Source organism: Numida meleagris, chromosome 16 (genome assembly GCF_002078875.1).
Source record: "Numida meleagris isolate 19003 breed g44 Domestic line chromosome 16, NumMel1.0, whole genome shotgun sequence".
Lineage (NCBI taxonomy): Eukaryota > Metazoa > Chordata > Aves > Galliformes > Numididae > Numida > Numida meleagris.
The window spans coordinates 5,700,234-5,721,139 of NC_034424.1; the positions used below are offsets into that span (position 1 = coordinate 5,700,234).

Below are 20,906 nucleotides of genomic sequence, written 5' to 3' on the forward strand. Positions count from 1 at the left end.
GAAATACAAGGTATTAGGAAAACATGCACGCCTCAAGCAAGTCTTATTTACTTTGATTTTCTTGGCTTTATCATTGCAATTTTGCAGCTCAGGTTTACACTCTGTCCTTTAAATTGTTTGCTGGCGAGCTTTATTTAGGTGGCTATTCAGTGTAGAAACAGTTGTGTGCTAGTGATGCTTTTTCCAGTGTATTTCAGAGCTTAGGAAAATGGATGTGCTGGGTTTAAAAAAAAAAAAAAAAGCCACTGACATGCAGAGGGGCAAAAGCAGTGGAGCTGCAGCTAGCAGTACACTACTCAAGGTCATTTAGGCAGATAAGGGCTAGGTCTGCTTACTTTTGCTGTGTTCTAACTTTGGTGCTTATCTTGCTGCTGAACCTGTAGTAAAAACTGAGGTTCCCATTGTAAGTTGAACATGAGAAGTTAAAGCGTATTTTAACTGTTCTCTCTACTTTAAAAGCTTAACTCTTGGTTTTGCAGGGTGTTTTTCCTACTGTAGTGAGATGGCATGTTGTCTGCATGTAATCCCGTGGCAGCTGGGAGGCTTTGGAGATAAGGGTGCAAGTTTCAATAAAGGAGGGAAGGGAAAAAAATATATATATCCCAAAAGCTGATAGTATGAAAATTGCATTGACTCTCCTGTTTGGCCCTATGTTTGAGGCTCGTGTGCTGGGGTGATAGCTGTGTGCTAGCCACAAGTAGGGATTTACAATGCTCTCCTGCTCTACGAGTTGGCAGCCCTGGTGCTGGGGATCTGCAGATTCACACCTGTGTGCTTCATGCTAGCTTCCTTTTGTAGGCCGTTTTTTTCTTCCCTGTGCAAGTGTGGCGTGTGATTTCAGTTCCAAACTACCAGCTAGCAGTTTCCATAACTTGCAGATCACTTTTTTTTTCTCAGTAACTTCTAACAGAGATTTCACAAAGGGCACTTCAAAATCAAATGTTCCGCCAGGGTGCGTTGTCCTCGACTACAGGTCCTTTTGGCGTAAGTTTTGATTCTAAGTTATGATGTCAAAGCTGTCTATGGATTATTATAAAACATTTTTAATTTCTCTTTCAGCACCGAAGTAGTCAGGAAGTATCTATGCTCTTTGTACCTTCATTAGAATCCTCTGCATCCCAAAAGGGGGAAGCGGGTGAGTCAGGGGCTGGAAGCATGGATGCAGTACAGCATCCAACAGAAAAGCGGGGCATCTCCTCATGCTTCCTAGCACAAAATGGACAAGGGCTGGTCTGTGTTCATGCCTTCAGAAGTATATTTCTGTGAGTTTATTGGTTCTCGGAGATGTTGATATGCAGTGTGCCCTGTGTGGTCACTGTGCTGGTCCCTGCACTAGGTTATGGCTGAGCAGCGCTTCCTCCTTGGGGTCTAGATCAACCACACTGTGGGTTTAATGGTCCAGTGTTACATTTCCAGTTGTTCATGCAAAGCTAGTTAAAATCCTGTTAAAGTAGGAAGGATTTATTCCCTAGCTCCTGGCACTTGATAAAACCAAGTTGTTGCCTTTCTAAAGGAGAATGGGAAGGAGTGGTCAGAATGCGAGAAAATGGTCAAAACTTGGAGCCCTTTCCACGCAAGGCATCGAGAATATTTTGTATTCTTTCTAAAAGCAGTGCCCTCAATCTTCCAAGGTTATTTCATATAGCATTTTTCACTACCCTGTGGTTCTGCATCTTGTGCAGTTGTTTATTCCTCTGCAGCAGTTGATAGTGTCAACAGCCAGAATTACTGTAGATGTCTCTTTGTTGCGGTAAAACTTAATTTTAGAGACACCTTTAGTTATATTTGTCATTTGCCCTTGCCTTCGTTTAAAGCCTATCTTTGTAAAATGCTGTTTTTTCATCTATTCCTTTTGCTTCTCTGGTGATATGCCAGATGTAATATAGCGAGATCACACTCCTAGCAAAGATCCTCTTTGGTGATTTTCTTTTTGCTGGAAAGGGAACCAAGTGCAGTACAACACACAGCGTATTTGTTCTGCAGCTGTGCTCTGCACTATAGCGGGGTACTTCATGTGGGCAAGGCGTGCTGTGGGGCTGTGGTTTGCCTGTCCCTGAAGGGTGCATTAGGTGAGCTACTAAACCTGGTTGGCTCTCAGACTTGGCTTATGTTGGTTAGCGTGGAGAACAGGTCAAAGAGCTCGCCTCTGTCACGTCAGTCCATGTGATTGTCCCCCAGATGTCAGAGACGAGTTTAACATTTCACTTGTCTTAGTGATGCCTCAGAGTGTCTCTCACCTATTTTATTTCCTTCCTGTGATGCCTGGATGTCTCCTTCTCCCTCTAAGTGTCCTGCTTGCCTCTCAGCTCACCCCAGACTGGCTGTTACCCCTCTGAGGGCTGGAAGCAGAGGCACAGGCAGCCTTAGCAGTGCTCATGCTGCAGGAAATAGAAACTTACTCTGGGCTGGTAGTTTGCCCACTGGCTTACTCTTTGTACAGTAAACACAGAGTGATCCAGTCCCTTTGACAAGGAGTCCCCAAACCTGTCCTTGTGCAGTGTATTTGCACATTCTTCTCCCTCCGTTCCCCCCCACCCCCCACTGATGTGCAACTGTGCATTTCTGTGTATCTGGATATGCATGAATGCAGCAGGAATGTATGTCTTCCTACACGGCTGTGATGGTGGCAGTTTCTCCGGGACAAAGCTGGGCAACTAGGTTTAGCTTGTCAGCTGTCTGCTGAGTGAATGAGCAAATCTCAGTGTAATATTACAGGGAGTAAATGCTCACTCATGACCAGGAAGAGGACCTAGGTGAATGCAATCTTAATTACACAAATGTCAAAAGCAAGTGGAAGCCTGTTTACAAATAAAGCACTGCTTTCCTAGGACTTTCATAAAGCCACCTATGTAGAAAATACCAGCCAAAAGAAGGTTGGACTGGGATAAATGCTTTGTTGGAAGAAGGAAAGTTTAGCTGTGGTGGCTGAAACTGCAAATACGCTAACCAAGTTTTTATCATCTGTTTTTATAGATTGCTGCTAAAATTGGAGATATTCCTCACTTGAATAATTCTACAACACTCGTGGACCCGTCAGTTTACGGTTATGGAGTGCAGAAACGGCCCCTTGATGATGGAGGTAAGCTGGGTATGATCAGTTAGTCTTTGAATTCACTTCTGAAATCCATCTGTGGAGGCAGTTGTCTTTTTTAAGGTCAGAAATCGATGCAACTTGTGTGTTGAATTTGTTTGCAAGATTCCCTGTGCTGTTGAATCTCGCATAGCACTGGGCTCCTAGGCATTAATAATAGTAACGTGAAGCAATTCTTTTCTTAGTTCTTGAACTCTGGGGACTAGCAATCTAATTCTGTAGTTAGTCTTGTTCCGTGATAGTTTGGGGAGGGTACTTCATGGAATCATGCTGGAGCCAGTGTGCAGAGTACCAGGAATATGAAGGCAAGATGTCCCTTGCATCCTGAGCACACACAGTGTATAGGGACAGTATTCCCTATGCTGCTTTCCATGAGTCACAGCATAGCAGTTGAGTGGCTGACACTTTCTGTTTGCTTTGCCTTGCACGTGGATTTTAAGGAAAAAGGGTGCTGATGCATGTTGATCCAAGTTGGAAGGAAACTTCCTACATTAAACGTAATTTTCATGATTATTCTTCTTAAATCTCTAAAGGACTTAATGCTGGCTACAACCGATGAATAATTTACTAGGTAATTCTGGTAAACGTAATGAGTTGTATGAGTTGTTACGCTTGTAAAATAATTTGTTTCTTGTCTTCGGGAAGAAGAGATGTTAGAACAGATGTTTTCTGTTATTGCAAATCTAATGTGCACTGTTACAAGAAAAATGTTTACATTGTGGTACCTGCTGCTGCTTAGATGCAAAGAGCTCACTTTTTCCTGTGGTTGGTTATAAAAAGGAAAAAAAAAAAAGAGAAGGAAAAAAGTGGCCATCTCTTTCTCTTCTAGTATTTCTACTGAGACAGCTTGCCCTGCAGGTTGATTCTTTCCTCCATGTTACTGAGGAGATGTGGAGAGCTTCAGCTCAGCACTTCATTTTGAAAAGATTTTTTTTTTCTGTTTGATACAAAGCTATGGAAGACGAGGGCTAAAAATACTGCCTGTCTGCTTCTCATGCTGAAAAGCGTGCTGGAGCACAGGAGGAGCTGCTTTCATGTGGAGCCTCTGGCTTGTGAACATTGCTGTTGTCTGAACATATGCCACAACCCACTTTGTTCTCTGGCGTTGGCTCTATTTGAGCAAGATGTTGCTGCGTGTTCAGTTTGGTGTTTTGGGAAAGAGTGGGTTGATAGGTGTGGGCTGCAGCATCACTGCGTTGTTATGTGCTGGTTTCTGCATGGGATGGTGCTGGGCTGTCCGGCAGTGAGCTGTAAAACCTGCTGGGTTTTTTTTTGTGATCAAACAGATGTGTTGAGTGTGGGTCTAATTGCTAGGCTAGACCAGCTGCAAAGAAACTGTTTGCAAACCTGTTCTGGCCTTTTCCTTTCCAGCAGTTTTCAGCTTCAGCTCTGCTTAAAGCTGTTCTCAAGCAAATGTCTGATCACGGACATTATTTCAAAGGATGTCATCTTAAGATGTTTCTTCCATTCCTGAAACCTTGGAGCAGGAGATGTGAATAAATCCTATTTTGCCATAGACTTCAATAATATTTAGTGTAAATTTGAAGGTTGCTGAACTATGCTGAGCTGTCTGAATGGCTTGGATGAGTGGCTGTATGTGAGAAATAATACATGTAGTCCTCGAGGAACCAGTTCCTTGGAGCGTTAGTCCTACTATTTGTTTTCATTGATTCAGCAGAGTGAACATGAGAAATCCAACCTCTTAAGGTGTCTTTAAATGCATTTTTTAAGATATGAAATAGCTGTAGTGCCTGATAACAGCCCAGGTTAGACTTTGTACTTAAACTTTTACCGGTGAGCACTAGTACTTGCTGACCCTTGTTTGTGTTGACACAAACCATGTCAATACCGCCGCAGGCTGCGCTGTAAATGCCCGTTACCTCTGGTTCCCTGTGCTGTGATAGCCAGCCCCACGTAGCAGGGATTGGCTTTGGGAAAGCTTCCCAGAGCAGCTGGACTCCTGAGTGTCCTCTTGGCTTCTTCACATGCATCTGTAGGTTCCATAACTTCCAGAATAGGAAAACACTTCTGATGTGGATGATCTTTTACTCCTCTGGTAGCTGCCAACAAGAGGAATCGGGACCGCATGCCCACAGTTTGCTGCATCTCCTGCTCTGAGCTATGGTTTGGGGACATGGTCATCGAGAGGAGAGGATTTCTGTCTCTATGCATGCTTTGGAAATGTTATGATGTGGGGAGACTGGATATATTCTGCTACTGTGAATAGCTTGAAAGCAAATGTGGTGGTAAATCTCTTGTTTGTTTACCTCTGTAAGCTGTGTGCTCCTGGCTGTGTACAGCTCTCCCTGCTCCCTTAGCCCTTTGTAGCTGTTAAAAAATTACTTCTGTTCCTAAGACTGCTGGAAAAATGGATTGAGAGAATATGAGAGTATTTAAGGTGACAAGAGAGCTGTCTGGCTTTCAGGGATATCTAATTCTGCCTGTCCGTTTTTGTAAACAGCTGCCGGCACGGCTGATTGATGTCAGCTTAGGAAGTGGTCTTAAGACAGGATGACAGTGCGCTGGTCAAAACAAATTCAGCTGCTTTTAGAGCATTTCCAGGAAAAATAGACTTGTCATAGTATTGGAGGCCAGACAGCGTGAGTTCCTTTTGCGTTTCCCTTAATGTAACATTCATCAAAAACAAGTAGCTGCTGGGGCTGACCCTGGCGACCTGGCCTATTGGTATTAGATAAAGTTTGAGAATTATTATTTTTTTTCCTTGCCTCTTGAAGGATGTTTCCAGAGAGGGGAAAGAAGACCACTGAGGCAGGATTCCTCTGAGATCCAGAGGCAGCTTGCCTGTGGCTTGCTGCTGAGGGTAGATCCCAGCACTCCTCTTCATGGCCAGCAGCAGCTCCTGGCCTCCGTCCAAATTAACGTGTCCATCTAGTTACCAGCACAATCTGATACGTTTATTTAATGCTAAACCAACCTCAAAGAAATGACCTTCTTTGCTTCAAAGGAAGCATGGGTCTTGTCTGCCAGAAAGACAATAATTGCCAGAAGCCCAGCATTAGCCTTTGTGTGCTCCGTTCTGGACGGCTTTGAAGACGCTTCCAGTGCTGTAGCTGAAGGCTGAAGCACCTTTTGAGTCTGGGGATACAAAGACATGGCCTTGGAGAAGCCCCACGCCACCTCCCCCCCTGCCTTCCCCAAGCCTCTATGGCACTTCCATATGGATTTTGTTGTAATAGAACCTGATTGTGTTAGAGTCTTGGGGCTCAAACACTCGTGATCCTGTTATATGTAGAACTTTCGTTGCTCCAACGTGTTTCATGGGCATGAGGAAACCTTATCTCTGTCTTGCTAACAGAAGTTAGCAGGGATGCTCCTTGACACATCTGCATCAGCAGCGGGACCAGGACAGAAATCCTCTTGGCACAAGGCTTAGCGTGCTGCACGAAATGGCAGCTTTCTTCAAAACTGCACATGCCTTTAATAAGGCGATGTAAAGGTGCAAGCATTCTCTGTAAAGATTCACAACAAAAGCAGGCAGGAAAATTGGTTTGGACTGTTAAATTAAATACCCACCAGTACTTAAGGCTGAACAACAGCTATGGTAATTATTACCTTCCTTGCAGCTTTCTGAGACTTATGATGATCCAATTTTGGTTCAAAAGTATGAAATGCAGCCCTGATGCACTGCTTTCCAGGAGGGCTCTGGTTTTGTTCTAGCCATGAGGATATCCTTGATGACATTGTATATTCCTATCATGCACATTAATTTAGTGGGAGGCACTGCTCTGTTCTATGGGGTGGAAAAAAAATCTGCATTTGTTTTGAGTGTCTGTTAGGTAGAATTCACTTAGAGGTGAAGCCTAAAGAAGAGTGAAGAGTTATCAACCAGCAGGTACCATTAACAGGAAATTGTGCTTATTTTATTCAGTATTTTTCCTTATTTGCAGTAAAATGACTGCAGTTACAGTTAAATTGTACTCAATAGATGTAAAAAGGGGGAAACGTGTGCGTGGCTTGTCAGAGTTCAGCCCCCTCCCCAGCAAGAGGAGGGAGGTGGGGGAGCGGGACGGCGGCTTTGGTGCTGCAGCAGGCGTGCACTGCCTTGGCCTTGCCTCTCTATTAGCTTCATCTTTCACAGCAAAGTGGGCACTTTAGGGAAGGAATTAAACTTTCAGATTGTCGGGACTAGGAGCCGCCGCAATCTGTTTTCCCTGCACACAGGGAGGGATGGTATCTGACTTAAAGCAAGTCACCCCCAGCTTTCTCTGTCTGCTCTGCTTTGCAGCTCCTGGAGGCTGTCTGTGTGCAGAGGGAATGGTCGTGTGCTTTAATTGCTGGGGCTTCATTTGCTTTTGTCGAATTGGTACAATAAATATATATAAGTAGGCACGATATCTTTCTGCCTGGTTCAACTTCTTGTGCTTGTACAGTTTTCCTCTAGGAAGTTGTCTTTTCCAAGCGTGGTGTGGTGTTACCAAATGATGGCTCTTCTGTTCCTTGCATGAACTTTGGGATTTGATTATAGGATGTGTATCTGTCTCATAATTTGTGGCCAGCGACTGCAGTGTAAGAGACTGCAAAGAGATCTGCTGAGGTGGATCCAAATGCAAAGTGGCTATTGAAATACTGCTGAGCATTAGGAGCACTCCTTCCCACGTCTGGAGGTGCCGAGTGGCCTGGTCCTGTCCTACAGACCCATTGTTTTTTGGCAGAAATACTCCTGAGCGCTGTTTGGGGCAAGGTGGGGAGATTCTGGATTTGTTTGGTCGTGTTTGCTCAACTCTGCAGTGGTAATTTGTTGGCAAGAGCAGATATCCCCCATTACATCACCCGCCTTTCCCAGCTGCAGCATTGGTAGTTATCAAATCAGAGCTTTTCATATTCGGGGTGAGAATATGCAAAGGCAAATCTAACAGAGTCAATAACGCAACAGTTGTGTTATCGCTGAGCTGGAGAGAGTAATAAAATACATACGCCGTCGATATTTTGGTCCTGGACTATTATCGAGGTATTGACACACCACAGAAATACGCTATTGACTCTCTTTGTCTGTTTGATTGGAGCGTAGTGTTTGGCCGCAAACTTTGCGGTTTTTTTTCTTTTCCTGCCGGATTCTGTGCGCGTGGGATGCATCCACTTTGGAACCCTGACAGCTGATTGCCGATTTAGTTCAGGTCAAAGAATGTGCAGGTTGCTGCAAGGTAGTTTGAAACAGCATCTTTATTATCGCGGCTCACGTGCTGCTGCTGGCCGGTTCCATTTGTTTCGCTCCTTGTGCCCTCCAGGCATGCAATACAATCTTCAGCTGGTTGTTAGCACCAAATGGTGTGGTTTTTAGCCGGTTTGCTGCAGGCAAAGTCCTGCAGGACGCCCAGCAGGGCATGTGTTCCCACTTTGCATGAGTTGGTCTAATGATATTTTCCCCATTAATGTTTGAAGAAAGATCTAATCTGTGGGGGCTGGGGGGGAGAAGTCCGTCTGAGGGCTGTCAGCTGGGAGATAACTGCTAATGGTAACGGGCTGCCAGCTGACATCGCAGATATGCCTGGAATGTGTGCATTCAGTCCAGCGTGTTGGGGAAAAGTACGGTTCGGGTGCCACGCGGGTTCTTAACAGGCTTCTTCCTTTAACAGGTCTCCGTGTAAGTGGGCTCCATGGAGCACAGATAAGAGATACAGAGAGAAGTATGTGCGAGCAACCTTCAATGCTTTTTGTCCAGACTAAATCTCCGAATCTGCTCAGCTTTTATGTTTGTTTTTAATACGTACTGATCGACTTGACAAGTCTTTTCTCCCCCCGCAGTCCCACCTCTCCCCCTTTCTTTTTTTTTTTTTACTTTGGGTTTAAGTCGGGAAGGAGGGAGGTTAGTTGCGGGGATTTGGATTTGGGCAGGCAGGATTTTCTCCCATGACTCTCAGCATGGGGAGACGCAGATCAATTCCCTATCCTGTGTTCAGCTGGACACTGGGTTATGGTGTGTGCTGATCAAGAAATCCCCTCCTGTTTTGTACCCCGTAACGCATTCATTTCAGCCGCTGAACCTAAATTACTGTTTTGCTTTTCTTTCTTTTTTTGATGAAATGGTAAGAACTCTTTTTCTATAGGGATGAAGTTAGTTTATCCGTGCTAATGCTTTGATTTTTTTTCCTTTTTTCTCTCTCTGCCACAGTAGGTAACCAGTTAGGGGCCCTGGTACATCAAAGGTAAGCAGTGGGTTATGTTTTATTATTTATTGATCAATTCTAATTGTTTATTGATCCACCATCTGTAGTAGTGTTAGGAAGTCAGAGGTTGGGAATGCGGAGAAAACTGTCAGCTTGGGTTTTCTCCAGGCTGAGGTTTCTGCTAACCCTTTAAAATCTATTTGTTGTGAAGAGTTGAAATGAAACTTGGATTTGGTTCCTGTAGCTCTGCAGGACCAAGCAGCATAAGTTCCCTCTCCTTTCCCTTCTCCTGCCCAGTGTGGAGGAAAAGGATGGGGAAAAAAAAAAAAGCAAACTGGCACTTTGACAGAGTTTGAAAATATTAAACAAGCAGGTGGATTTTTTTATATGCATTTTTTTTCAGCTTTGTTAGTGTAACATGACCTGGGATGACTTCTTTGGTTGTCAGAGATGGTTTGGTAAGACCAAAGCAAATGCAAGTTTTTGCACAGCATCTCTTGGTGTCTAATATAAAAGTAAATTTCTCAGTTTTTTAATCTAATCCTGCTGTTAAGGAGTTGCTTGTCTTCTTCAAGACAAGCACAGAACAGGAAGAGGAGAGCCTTTCTAAAGCTGGGTTCCCTTCAGGCTGGTAGCAGTGCATTTCCATCAGAGGCAGCTGTTTGCTGGGGGTCTCAGCAGACAGGGCAAGGAGCATGCTGTAGAACACAGAATTTCTCCTGGTGGGGTTAAAGCTGACATCCAGCTAGGGCTGCACAGAAACCATGAGCAGCATTGTCTGCTCTGCTGCTGCCTGCCACCTCTGTTCTGCCAGGAGTGATGTTTGTGCACTGCTTTTGAGACTGCTGAACAGACTGCATAATGCATATGGCAGCATACACGCTTTGCAAGTTCTGTATTTGTTGTTGTGTTTTATATGGGATAGAAATGGCAGACAAAAGCCCTGCAAGGAATTTTCTCTCTGCTTCACCGTAGTCAAGTCTTAGGAAATTGCTTTAGGTGCTGTGTGTTGAGGCACAGACGTGCTGAAAAAGTCCAAAGAGCAACAGATAGGGAAGTCTTGAGATGGTAAGGCTTCAAAGGATGATCAGAGACAGCTGTTGTAAATTCCATAGAGAAGAACCATAAGGACAAGCAGGCAAAAAAGAAAATCTGAATATCAGAGGGGGCATTCATATCAGTATTAGCTTTGGTTAGTGTCTCTTGGCAAGAGCATATCAAAAAGTAGCAGGCAGAGGCTGCAGCTTGGAAGGTGTAAGTCTAAACATTGAAGAAGCTTTGCTGTTTTCTCTTAAATCTTTCTGGAGCATGAATGGCAAAAAGGGGTTCTTCCATTGATGATAGATGGTACAGTAGAAATATATCCAGTGTAGGAGAAATGAGGTGTGTTGTCTCTGCAGCCAAGGCACGGGGCAGGGCCTAAAGGTCTCTTCTAAAACAGTTTTAATTGTGATGTAGTGCCTACTTCTGTGTGTGCAAAAGCCTTATGCTGTGGCTGGTTTCCACAGCACAGCATCTTCTGTCATCTTCTAAATTGTTCACTGTAATGACTATTCGATATTTTTTTTTTTCTTCCTTTTCTTTCAGGGCTGTAATAACAGAAGATTTCAAAGTGCCTGATAAAATGGTTGGATTTAGTAAGTACCTTGCATGCTTTTGGTATGGTTCTTCTGTGCAGGAATGCTGCTTGTTCTGATAGGATAAGACACGATCACAAGTTTTTGTGCTTGCTAGCCTTGGGTGAGCCTTGTCTGATGCTCTCTTTGTGGAGACCACATCATCTGTATTTAAAATCCATGTGCAAACTGCATGGAAAAGCTTGATGTCCCAGTAATAAGAACAAGTTTGTGTGGTACAGGTTACTGAGAACTTCAGTGGCTCTGTTCCTTAAATGTCAAATAATGTGCTACATAAATATGTCAATAGTGAATTCATTTCCCCTCATTGAAACATTTTACTTTTGAGTATGCAAAAATGTGGGAGGTGAGGGAGGAAAACAATATTTAAATGTTAAAACAAGACTTGACTCAAGGCAAGATAAGCAGAATTTGAAATCTTTCCAACCTTTGCTGCAAGGAAATGCAGCCAGTGTGCATTGCTCAGCTGAGGTTTTTTTCCCTCGTCTTGCATTCTCGGTGCTGTTCTCTTCTAAGCTTGATCTTAATTTCTCTCTTCCTTTTGATGATCATTTCTCTTTCTTTCAATGGCACCCTCCTGCTGTTGTGACTGCAGAGATTGCATTTACTTTTCCACTGTTAGGTATCTGTGGATCTCTCCCAATTTGATATACAGAGAGTAAAAAAAAGAAAATAACAGCCCAAGATAATTACCCCTTAGGGCGGCGTGAAGCTTTTTCCCGACTGTACACTGTAAAACTGTAACTCTGGAATTCCTGAGAAGGAAATCTGTCCTCCCACCAGCCACCTTTATATCCATCCTGGTACCACACGTGTGGAGGAAGGGAAGTCAGAGGGGTTCTGTAGCTGGATGAGATGGGACCCTGCGTGTTAGTGCCTCGTGCATGTATTAAATACAACCCTGCTTCAGCAGCAGCCAGATGCAGGAGCTCCCAGCCTTCCCGCAGGAACACCTGGAGCCAGGCATACCTGTTTGACTTGACAGTTCTGCTCTTTTGCAGTCTGCAAAGGATGTGAGTGGTGATAGGCACACACAGTCTCTCCTCAGTGTGTCTGTTTGTGAAACAACTGTTTGCTGACCCTAGATGTTAAGGGAGATGGGCATTTGTTTTCGCTTACGGTTTGACAGAACGTTGTGGCGTGTAGTGGTTCTCAGTGCAGACCGGAGGAATAGCATGTCTTTTGAAAAGAGGTAGTAAAACATGAATTTTAAAGAAACAAAAGCAAAAGTCTTAAGCTTTTTTAGACTCTCAAATAACTGGTTTATTTGTTCAGGCTGCAGTACACCTAAATGACTCTCCTAGCAGTGCTCAGGCCTGCTTCTTACATACTATGTATTTCCATTGCAGTGCAAGATAGAGATGTTTTTTTGTTGGCTTTTTTTTTTTGCTTGTTTTGGTTTGTTTTCTAAATTTGCTAATACTGTGGTTGCCTCTTCTGCAATCCTGTAGTCAAACTGTACCTTTGTAGAGAGCTGCAGCGGAGTGGATGGGGGGGAAGCTGCTCTGCAGTTTCTCAGGAAAAACAGCATGTTCTGATGCTTGTTGAACTCATTTCAGTAATCGGCAGGGGAGGTGAGCAGATCTCACGGATTCAGATCGAGTCTGGCTGCAAAATTCAAATTGCTCCAGGTAAGAGCCTCTTTTGTGGTGGGTGAACAGGTTTTAGCGTTGAAGAATGTCGTGTCCGTTGTATCAGGTGCCTTGCCTTGGACATCGTTTGTGAATGGTGGTAATGCATTATATTTTAGGCTAACGTGTTGGGAGGGCTGTTGTAGGACTGGTCTCCCTGAGAAAACGGGTTTGTCAGGTGATTTAGGGATTTGAATAGTTAAGGAACTGTCCTTAACCAACAGATGCGTGCAGTACAAATGGACAGTCCATGTTCTTAAAGCAGAAATTACTTCTGTTTAGTTTTCTCCTAGCAGTACCTCTTTGCGCAGCTCATGCAATTTACCTCTGGTTAGTCTGGTCTGCTCCAGCTCCTGGCAGAAAACATTTCAGGAGGGTGGCAGCACTTCTTCATGCAATTTGTCTTGCATTGAAAAAATGGGAGCTGTGCAGCCTGTTTGCTTTGGGGAAGGCTGTACTACGAGTGCTGTGCAGGAAACTGTTGATGAATGTAATCTAGGTTTTAAGCCTCCCTTTAATTGGTGGGGAATGCTTTAAAAGAATGCAGACATTCAGCAAATCATTTAAAATCTATTGACCCTGGATGTCTCCTGCTCTGTGTGCAGAGGGGAGTGTTTTCATTAGTACTTGATAGCTACTGAAACTGCTGCCATGTCTTAGTTCTGTGTATTAATGTAGGGTTTTTTTTAGCTTCTAGCCCGTGCAAGGAGTCAGCACTTTTCTGCCTGCCTGGCTACTGGAGGCAGTTTGGGTGCTAACAGTTGGGAAGTACCGATCCCTGTTGTCTTCTTGTTTCCTTTGTAGACAGTGGTGGGATGCCTGAGAGGCCCTGTGTGCTCACCGGGACGCCAGAGAGCATTGAGTGAGTTCTGATTTTGTTCTTCTCCTTTCTCCTTCTCTCTTCTCCCTTATGCTATGCTCTGTCAGTGGTGCTACTTGGTTAGCCACACCAGCAAATGTTGGCCTAGAGAAACTTGAGGGTCCTGGAACACAGAGCCTCTTGGTCTGATGCTTTGAACTGTGCACCTCAAAGGCTTTTTTCCAGTTTCAGTTTGAACCTTCTCCAGAAATGTCCATGGAATTCCCCTCCGCAGGGCAAGGTTGCTCCTAGGGCACCTAGAATGCAGTTTTTGAACTGCAGGTTTCCAGGATATTTAGCTAAGCTGTCGAAGGGCACTTCTCTTCTCCCCTTCGCTTCCCTCCTATTGACATCCTTCCAGCTGAAGAAGGTCTGCATGAGGCCTCCAAAGCCTGTCGGTGCCAGTCCAGAGTAACCTGGAGGTGTTGGTGTTGCTGCAGAGCAGCATGAGGCCCATGGGTGTGCTTGCCTCTGCACTTGCTGCCAACAAAGAAGCTAAGGACTGAACCAAAAATTCTTGAATTCTGATCCCTGCATGGTAGAGACACATGGCTAGCCAGCAGGGGTTTCTACTCTTTAGGCCTATAGAAACTTTAGGGACAGTGTTTCCTCCCTCCCCCTTCCCAGGAGCTGAGTTTGAGACTCTCACAAACCAGTTGAGGACCTTCTGCTGGAACTGGATCCAGGATCCTCAGGCTTACAGGAACACACTTAACATATGGAGCTGCTCTTTCTCTCCCCAGCCTTTGGGTAGGTGGGTTTTTTAAAATCCATCTGGAAATCTTTGAGTTGCATTTGATAGTGAAAATACATGGGCACAAAGACTGTCTCTCTAAAGAGAAGGCAACCATCATTCTTCCATTCCTAAGAGAACTAAGGGTACTTAAATCTTCTTATTCTACCATAACGATGCAAGCAGTGAGCCAGAATAAATATAGTTGGTAAGCTCGTGTTACAGAGCAGGCGATGTATTCTTGCTGATTCTGAAGTGTTTTTCCCCCCTTTGCTAAAGGATATTTCAGAACAAGAGCAAAATATTAAAAAACTGGGATGCCTGATGAAATGCAGTTGGGGCAGAATGGGGGAGAGGTACAGTTAAGACTTTGTTATTTGGAAAGATGCAGTTAAATGTCTTTAAATCAAAATAAAAAAAAGAAGAAAAGGAAAGGTGAGAATATGCAATTTTTGAAGCAGAACAAAGTGTTAAGGATGTGAAACTAGGTGAAATTTTATTTGCTTCTGTGCTGAAATTGTTGTGAAGTCGGTTGTTTGAACTACATTTTCAGGTTACTCCTAGAAATATTGTGTGAAGTGAGGAAACACTAAAAAAACATCGGATATCTAGATTGGTTTTGTGTGAGGAGTATTTCCATTAGTTATATCTGGAGGCAAACTAATAGAGCTAATTTCCCAACAACCCCTTCTCATCTGATATGCCTGGTGTTTTGAATGTTGTAATCTCTACTGTTGCACTTCATGCAAAATACAGAGGTAGATAAATAAAACCTTCTGAATCTTTCAGAGCGTTTGAATCAGGCTTTCAGAAATTCCACCTTTTGCCTTGTTTTGTGAGAAAGTTGAGAGAGGGCAGTGCTCTGATCTTTGTGCAGCCTCTGATCACCATCCCTTGAGCTGTCTGGAGTGAATGCCTGCTTGCAACAGATGGTTTCATACCGTTTCTTCAAGTTTTTAGAGAGAAGACCATCCGTGTACAGTGCCTGGTGTGGCTGGGTATGAAGTGGGGGGTGGGGAAGACTCTGCTTTAGACTGAGCAGGGAACTGGTGGCTTTCTTCTACGTATTTGAGAAGTGTTATTGGAAAAGGGCAGGAAAGGGGTGCGTTGATAATAGCAGTCCCTGTGATGATGGGAAGACCTGTCAGCTGCTTCCGGCATGCTAAAAATGCTTAGAGAAGGTATCTTTGTTTTTTTGTGTTTGTCTCTTCTCATGAGGAGTAGAAGACCCCAGTCTTTCACTGGCTTCTGCTGCAGTGTCCTTGCCTTGCTTCCTAGTGTGGCTTCAGCACCTGCTGCTTGGGGCAGAGGCTGCACTAGAGCTGCGTTCTGGTGCTGCTGATAAGGGCAGGCAGAGAAGAGCAAGGCGTTGTCTGTGAGGGATCCGAGTGGTTCACCAGTGTGCTGTGTTAGTACTGAAGCATTGTCTGTTTTGTCTTGATCAAGAAGGAGAACAGAGCTTGAGGTTTTTTTTGTTTTTTTTTTTCCCAAACATTACTTATACATGGGGGAAATAAGTTTAGAGGCGTTCAGAGTGTAGAGCATCTTCATTGAAATTGTGCACCCCAAATGTAACAGCTCCTTAACTTCCAAGGATGTCGGAGCATGCTGCTGCTCTTCCTTCTCTCTTCCCCTTACGAAAAATCAAGCTGCTTATAAGTAATCCTGATAGGGGAAATTGGATACCCTTCCAAAAAAAAAAAAATTGTGCTAACTGGTTTCCTTCATCTTTTCACTTCTCTCCCCGATTGCTTCACATTCCAATGGTTCCCAGTCTCTTGGTCACACGGAACAATGTTGTCTAATGGTTGTTTCCCTCGATTCTTTTCCAAGACAAGCAAAACGGCTACTGGGGCAGATTGTAGATCGCTGTCGGAACGGACCTGGTTTTCACAACGATGTTGATGGCAACAGTACGATTCAGGAGATTTTGATCCCGGCATCCAAAGTGGGTCTAGTCATCGGCAAAGGAGGTGAAACAATAAAACAGTTGCAGGTGCGCAAGATGCATTTACTTTAGGGCTCTCTTCCCTACTGCAGCTTCTCTAGATCAACAAGAGCGTGCTGAAATGGAGAGCCTTTAAATGCTCTAACCTTCTACAGCAGGGACTACTCTTCTGCCTTCGGAAAGCTGGACTCAAATCCAACCTTGTGTTGCAAACAAAATCGGTTTAGCCCCAGCTACACATGTAGTGGAATTTTCACAGAACTGTGGAAAAAACTCACGTGCTTTAGATAACATTTGGTGCGTGCTGTTCAGGATGGGATCCCTGTAGACAAGAAAAGTCTCTCTCTAGTCTGCTGCTGCAATAGTTTTTAATGCCAGCCATGCTGTTGTAGAGTGCTCTGCTTCTCTTTTGTTGTTGATCTGTGATAAAGCTGGCGTTTGTCTTCCTTTTTTTCCTCATCCCACCCTTTCTAATTAAGTGTTTTGTTATGTATAAATCCATGTTCCGAGACATTCTTTATTGTGACATCCTGTACAAGTTTTTAAAGAACAGAGGGTTCCAGAAAGGAACCTAGGTCAAAAATGCAGGTTTTTTGGTTGCCCTCTGTCATCCAGTAGTTCAAAGGCTGATCACGTAACTGCTATGTGTGGACAGCTATGGATTTTGGAAAGGGCTTTAAAAATCAGTTGCCGAGGTAGAGGAGTTCTATTTTTGCAAGAGATTCAGCTATTTAAGATCTTCAGGAGTAGCACACTTTCTGGCAGTCCTTTACACTCTAGGACTGTTACTGAATTTGTGCTCTAAGTACTTGTGAAGAGCTACGGTAGCGTTCTGCAAAGCTGCTAACATGACCTACCTGATGTCTAGTAACCAAAAGTAGTCCCTTGTTTTAGGGACTCTGCTTAGCAAAGTGCTCTGTGCTTTTTCTTCAGGAGCGAACAGGTGTGAAAATGATCATGATCCAAGATGGTCCGATGCCAACTGGAGCAGATAAACCTCTCCGTATTACTGGAGATGCATTTAAAGTACAGGTATGTAATAAAAGTAAGCAGTTGCCCCAGAGTGTTGGGGGGAAGTTTAAACATGTTTGTGAACATCTAGTGGTGTTGAATCCATTATAAATCCGTCATCAGTGCTATGATCCCTGCTGGTTTTGTTTGTTCTGTGAAGTTAAGGTTTGAGTAGAGTGAGGTAGAACAAAGGACTAGCAAGTACTGGCCTGTTTGCAATATGACCTGGGGGCTCTCACTCCATATAGATATTAGACGTAGGTAGAAGAGCTAAGCAGGAAGGTTTGGAGGAAGTAGTGTTACTTAAGCAGCTGGGTTCACGGTGACTAACTTAGGCAGGCGTTTGAGAAAGTTTTATGGAAGGCTCAATATCTCAGACAGCCAACCGACGCAGGTAATTAAAAGTAGAAAAAAAAAAAAAAAGTAAAAACTACAACTCCTGAAACCAAGGGGTTTGCTTAATGCTGATATGTCATTCTCCTTGTGTCAGGGTTCTACAGATACATTCATGCTGAGGTTTCAAAGCAAAAACCCGTGATCATCCATGCAGCATGATAGGAGCTCTTGATTTAAAGTTTAGGTGTGGCGCGTTCCGCTTCTCAGCAAGTGCCTCTCATACCTTGCTAAATACTTAAATCTGGCTTAGCATTCCTGTCTCTAATAAAAATAGTTCTGTTTCATTGGATCTTCCTAACCATAAACTGCTATAACAATTGATGCTGGTCAGGTATGTTTGGGTGGCATTTTTCAAGCCACTTATTAATTAAATCTAAAAGCCCGGTGGCATTAATTTCCACAATTCTTATACTTACTGCAAAGGTATAAATATGTAGAAGGTTTAATGAGATTCTTGCTGCTTTTAACCAAGTCATACTGTGAGTGCTGATGCTTTCCAGATGGTTTCTTCTGCCTTGCAACATTTGCTGTTGTCGCGTCTTCTGTGCCATAAATCATGGCAAGCAATTGTGGAGGCTTCATAAACTGGAAGATCTTTGAGGCACTTAAAGTTCAGCACACTTAGAATGCACTTAAGAAGCTCGTGGAGTCCTTGGTTTGGGTGGGAATCTCTACGTGCTGCAGAGTGCAGAGTTCTTAACTGTCTCATATCACTTGGAAATATTTCCATTGCCCGTATTTCTGTCTTAGCATCTCTGAAATGTCTTGAGTTGTTCCCTTCTGTAATAAATGCCACAGAGACATGGAAAATACATAAAAATATGAAAGGAGGCAGATTTTCCAGCATCCCTCAAAGCTGCAAATAGAACCCAAACATCTGAAGCTTGACAGGAAATATATGGCAACAAAGGTATAGGTTTTGTCAGGCAGTCTTTTTTTTTTAATGGTGACTACCACTGGCTTATTTCCAAGGTATGCTTTTACTAGCTGGGCATATATGCAAGCTTGTCAAAGGCCTGGAGAGCTGCAAGTAGGTAGGAGGAATATTCATTTGTCTCTTTAAAAAAAATAAAAAATAAAAAGCCTTGCTGGATTGCTGCAGACTTGAGTGTAACTTTGAGTGTCAGTAAGCTCGCTGCTGCTCACCTGCCGCCTTGTACATGCTCTCTGCCTCTTAGTGGAAATGCTGACTACTGTGCTGCCAGAGCGTCTCTGTACTGTTGATTTCAGTTCTGTCCAGTAGGAGAGGATCTTCCTTCAATTAAAAAAAAAAAAAAAAAGTGGGGAAAAAGTGATTATGTTTTAAAAGCAAAAGCTCCCTTTTGAAAGACTGAAGTACGCAATTGCACACAAGAAACTGCAGCCTCGCACACCTGGCAGACTTTGACATCTTCCACATCTGATGAAAGCAGATCTCCTCTGACAGTGGTAAATTAGCCACTATCGAGGCCCTACCGCCGAGATGGCAAGCAGAATATTTTTAAGCTAACTGTAACTTCTTTCCCCATGTAGCAAGCAAGGGAAATGGTACTGGAGATCATCCGAGAGAAAGATCAGGCAGACTTCCGAGGCGTACGCAATGATTTCAGTTCTAGAATGGGAGGAGGCAGCATAGAGGTACGTTTTCTTCACAAGTACTCTGCTAACCTCCCTGTGGGACGGGCAGTGGGTGGAAGTCCTCGAGTTTCGTGTGTAACCTGTAAGCTTATTGTTAAATGCATTGTTTTCTGTTGCCAGAAAAGTGAGTCTGGCTGCAAAGGGGAGTTCTCACGGACTCCCAGATGGCACTTTGCTAATTGTCTTTTGAAGCTGCATTCTTGCAGCGCAGAGTTCATTTAGTGGGGAAGGAATTTGTGGCCACGTGTTTGTTTTTCTTTCGAAATATTGTTGTGTAGCCTGGAGCTGCTTAACGTGGCCCATCTCCTTGTTAAATCGGAGTAACTCAGTCTAGTTCTGAGCTTTCATACTGCTTTGCCTTTCCCATCAGGTCTCTGTGCCCAGGTTTGCTGTTGGAATTGTGATAGGAAGAAATGGAGAAATGATCAAAAAGATTCAGAATGATGCTGGAGTTAGGATTCAATTTAAACCAGGTTTGTGTGAGGGTGGAGAGCCATTACTTTCTGACCAGTGTTCCAGTTTGGGATCGCTGCACTGATTCTGCTCTGAGGTTACAGCAGCTAGGCTTTCCTCATTTAAAGATGCATTGTCTCTTTCTGAAACCTGTTTAATGACATACTTCTTCCTCGTGCGCTTTCTGTTTTTCAGAAAGTAAGATTATGTACGTCTTACAAACATTAGATGTCACAACAGTAATGTCTTGCCTGGTAACTGTACGGATAAACAAAATAACACTTCTATTTCCTGTTAAGGAATTCTCCTTCAGGACCTTAAAGCCTTTGGGGATCAGGAGTTGATTAATTCTAAGAAACTTTCTCTGGGTCCTTGGCTGTCTGATCACCTATCAAAGCTGCCTTTGTCCTCTTAAAATTATATCAATCTCTCATGACTTTTTGACATATGAAAGTGTTGTCTTTTAAATGCTGTCCCCTCTGCAACGGGGTTTTGTTTCCTTTCAGTATGTGGAAGTGTGGCTGAAGGTGGAGGGGAGAGAGAGTTTGGGCTAGATGTGTTATGTGAAAGTGCTGCTAGCAGTGATGGTGCTAGAGGGAAGCTTCTGTTGGTGGGTGGATGTTTTCTTCTTTTAATTTAGCCTTTGCCACTTCTCTTCACAGATGATGGGATTAGTCCTGAAAGAGTCGCACAGGTCATGGGGCTTCCCGATAGGTGTCAACATGCAGCACACATCATCAGTGAGCTTATTCTCACAGCACAGGTGGGTTCTGGAAGCTCCTGTGAGGAAAGTGCTTGTATGAGAATGTACTATCCACACATGCAGCTGTGTGGATGAAGAACATCAGTGTTAAATTTTCCTTCTCGTAGGCCATACATGCTGCTGCTAAGGAGAGAGCTGCTGGGTTTGATTTGGTTTTGTTTGTAAAATGTGACCTAGAGTGATTGAACTATGGGAAGATTTCCTGTTTTCAGGCAGTGTGGTGAGGCCTTGTTGTAGTTCTATCTTGAGTTGTTTTTTAAAATTGCTTGGAAATGGTGACCTCATGGAATACAGTCCAGCATTGCAATGAGACAGAGGCTGGAGGCTCTGCTCAGAAGGGCTGAGTAGCACTCTGGGCAGCAGGGCATTTGCTCTGTGCTCTCAGCACATCCTCTGCCACCTCTCCAGGCTCCAGTCCTCAGGTCTGGTGGCTGTAGGAAGCAAGGGAAGGCAAAAAATTTTCACATATGCAGTTACTGCGTCTTCTCAGGCACAAAGATACTGCATTGCCCTAGAGCGAGAAGAGCGGAGAGGAGTGAGGTAGTAAAGCAAGCTCACGTGGAGAAGGTTGTGAATTCCCTTTTTATTAGGAGGTAAATAGATTATGACTAGTTATCAGGTCTGGAATAGTCTTAATTTCTG

The 20,906-nt window shown here is 43.8% G+C and overlaps 1 protein-coding gene across 11 annotated transcripts in view; it reads left to right on the forward strand.

Annotated features, from left to right (window-relative positions):
- The window catches only part of FUBP3 (far upstream element binding protein 3), a 36,571-nt gene that overhangs the window by 3,647 nt on the left and 12,018 nt on the right, over positions 1-20,906 (forward strand). For 6 of the 11 annotated variants that reach the window (XR_002443609.1, XR_002443610.1, XM_021413869.1 and 3 more), the window contains exons 2-12: positions 2,974-3,079; positions 8,686-8,736; positions 9,222-9,255; positions 10,804-10,853; positions 12,413-12,484; positions 13,289-13,346; positions 15,910-16,072; positions 16,958-17,056; positions 18,944-19,048; positions 19,419-19,521; positions 20,164-20,264. Coding sequence is in view for 9 of the 11 variants with exons in the window: in XM_021413869.1 (XP_021269544.1) it covers positions 2,974-3,079; positions 8,686-8,736; positions 9,222-9,255; positions 10,804-10,853; positions 12,413-12,484; positions 13,289-13,346; positions 15,910-16,072; positions 16,958-17,056; positions 18,944-19,048; positions 19,419-19,521; positions 20,164-20,264 (942 nt within the window). In the remaining 2 variants the exon portion in view is untranslated. Of the gene's footprint in view, positions 1-2,973; positions 3,080-8,685; positions 8,737-9,221; positions 9,256-10,803; positions 10,854-12,412; positions 12,485-13,288; positions 13,347-13,970; positions 14,094-15,909; positions 16,073-16,957; positions 17,057-18,943; positions 19,049-19,418; positions 19,522-20,163; positions 20,265-20,906 lie in introns of those variants that run through there. The other 5 variants (XM_021413871.1, XM_021413876.1, XM_021413870.1 and 2 more) reach the window with 4 other exon arrangements.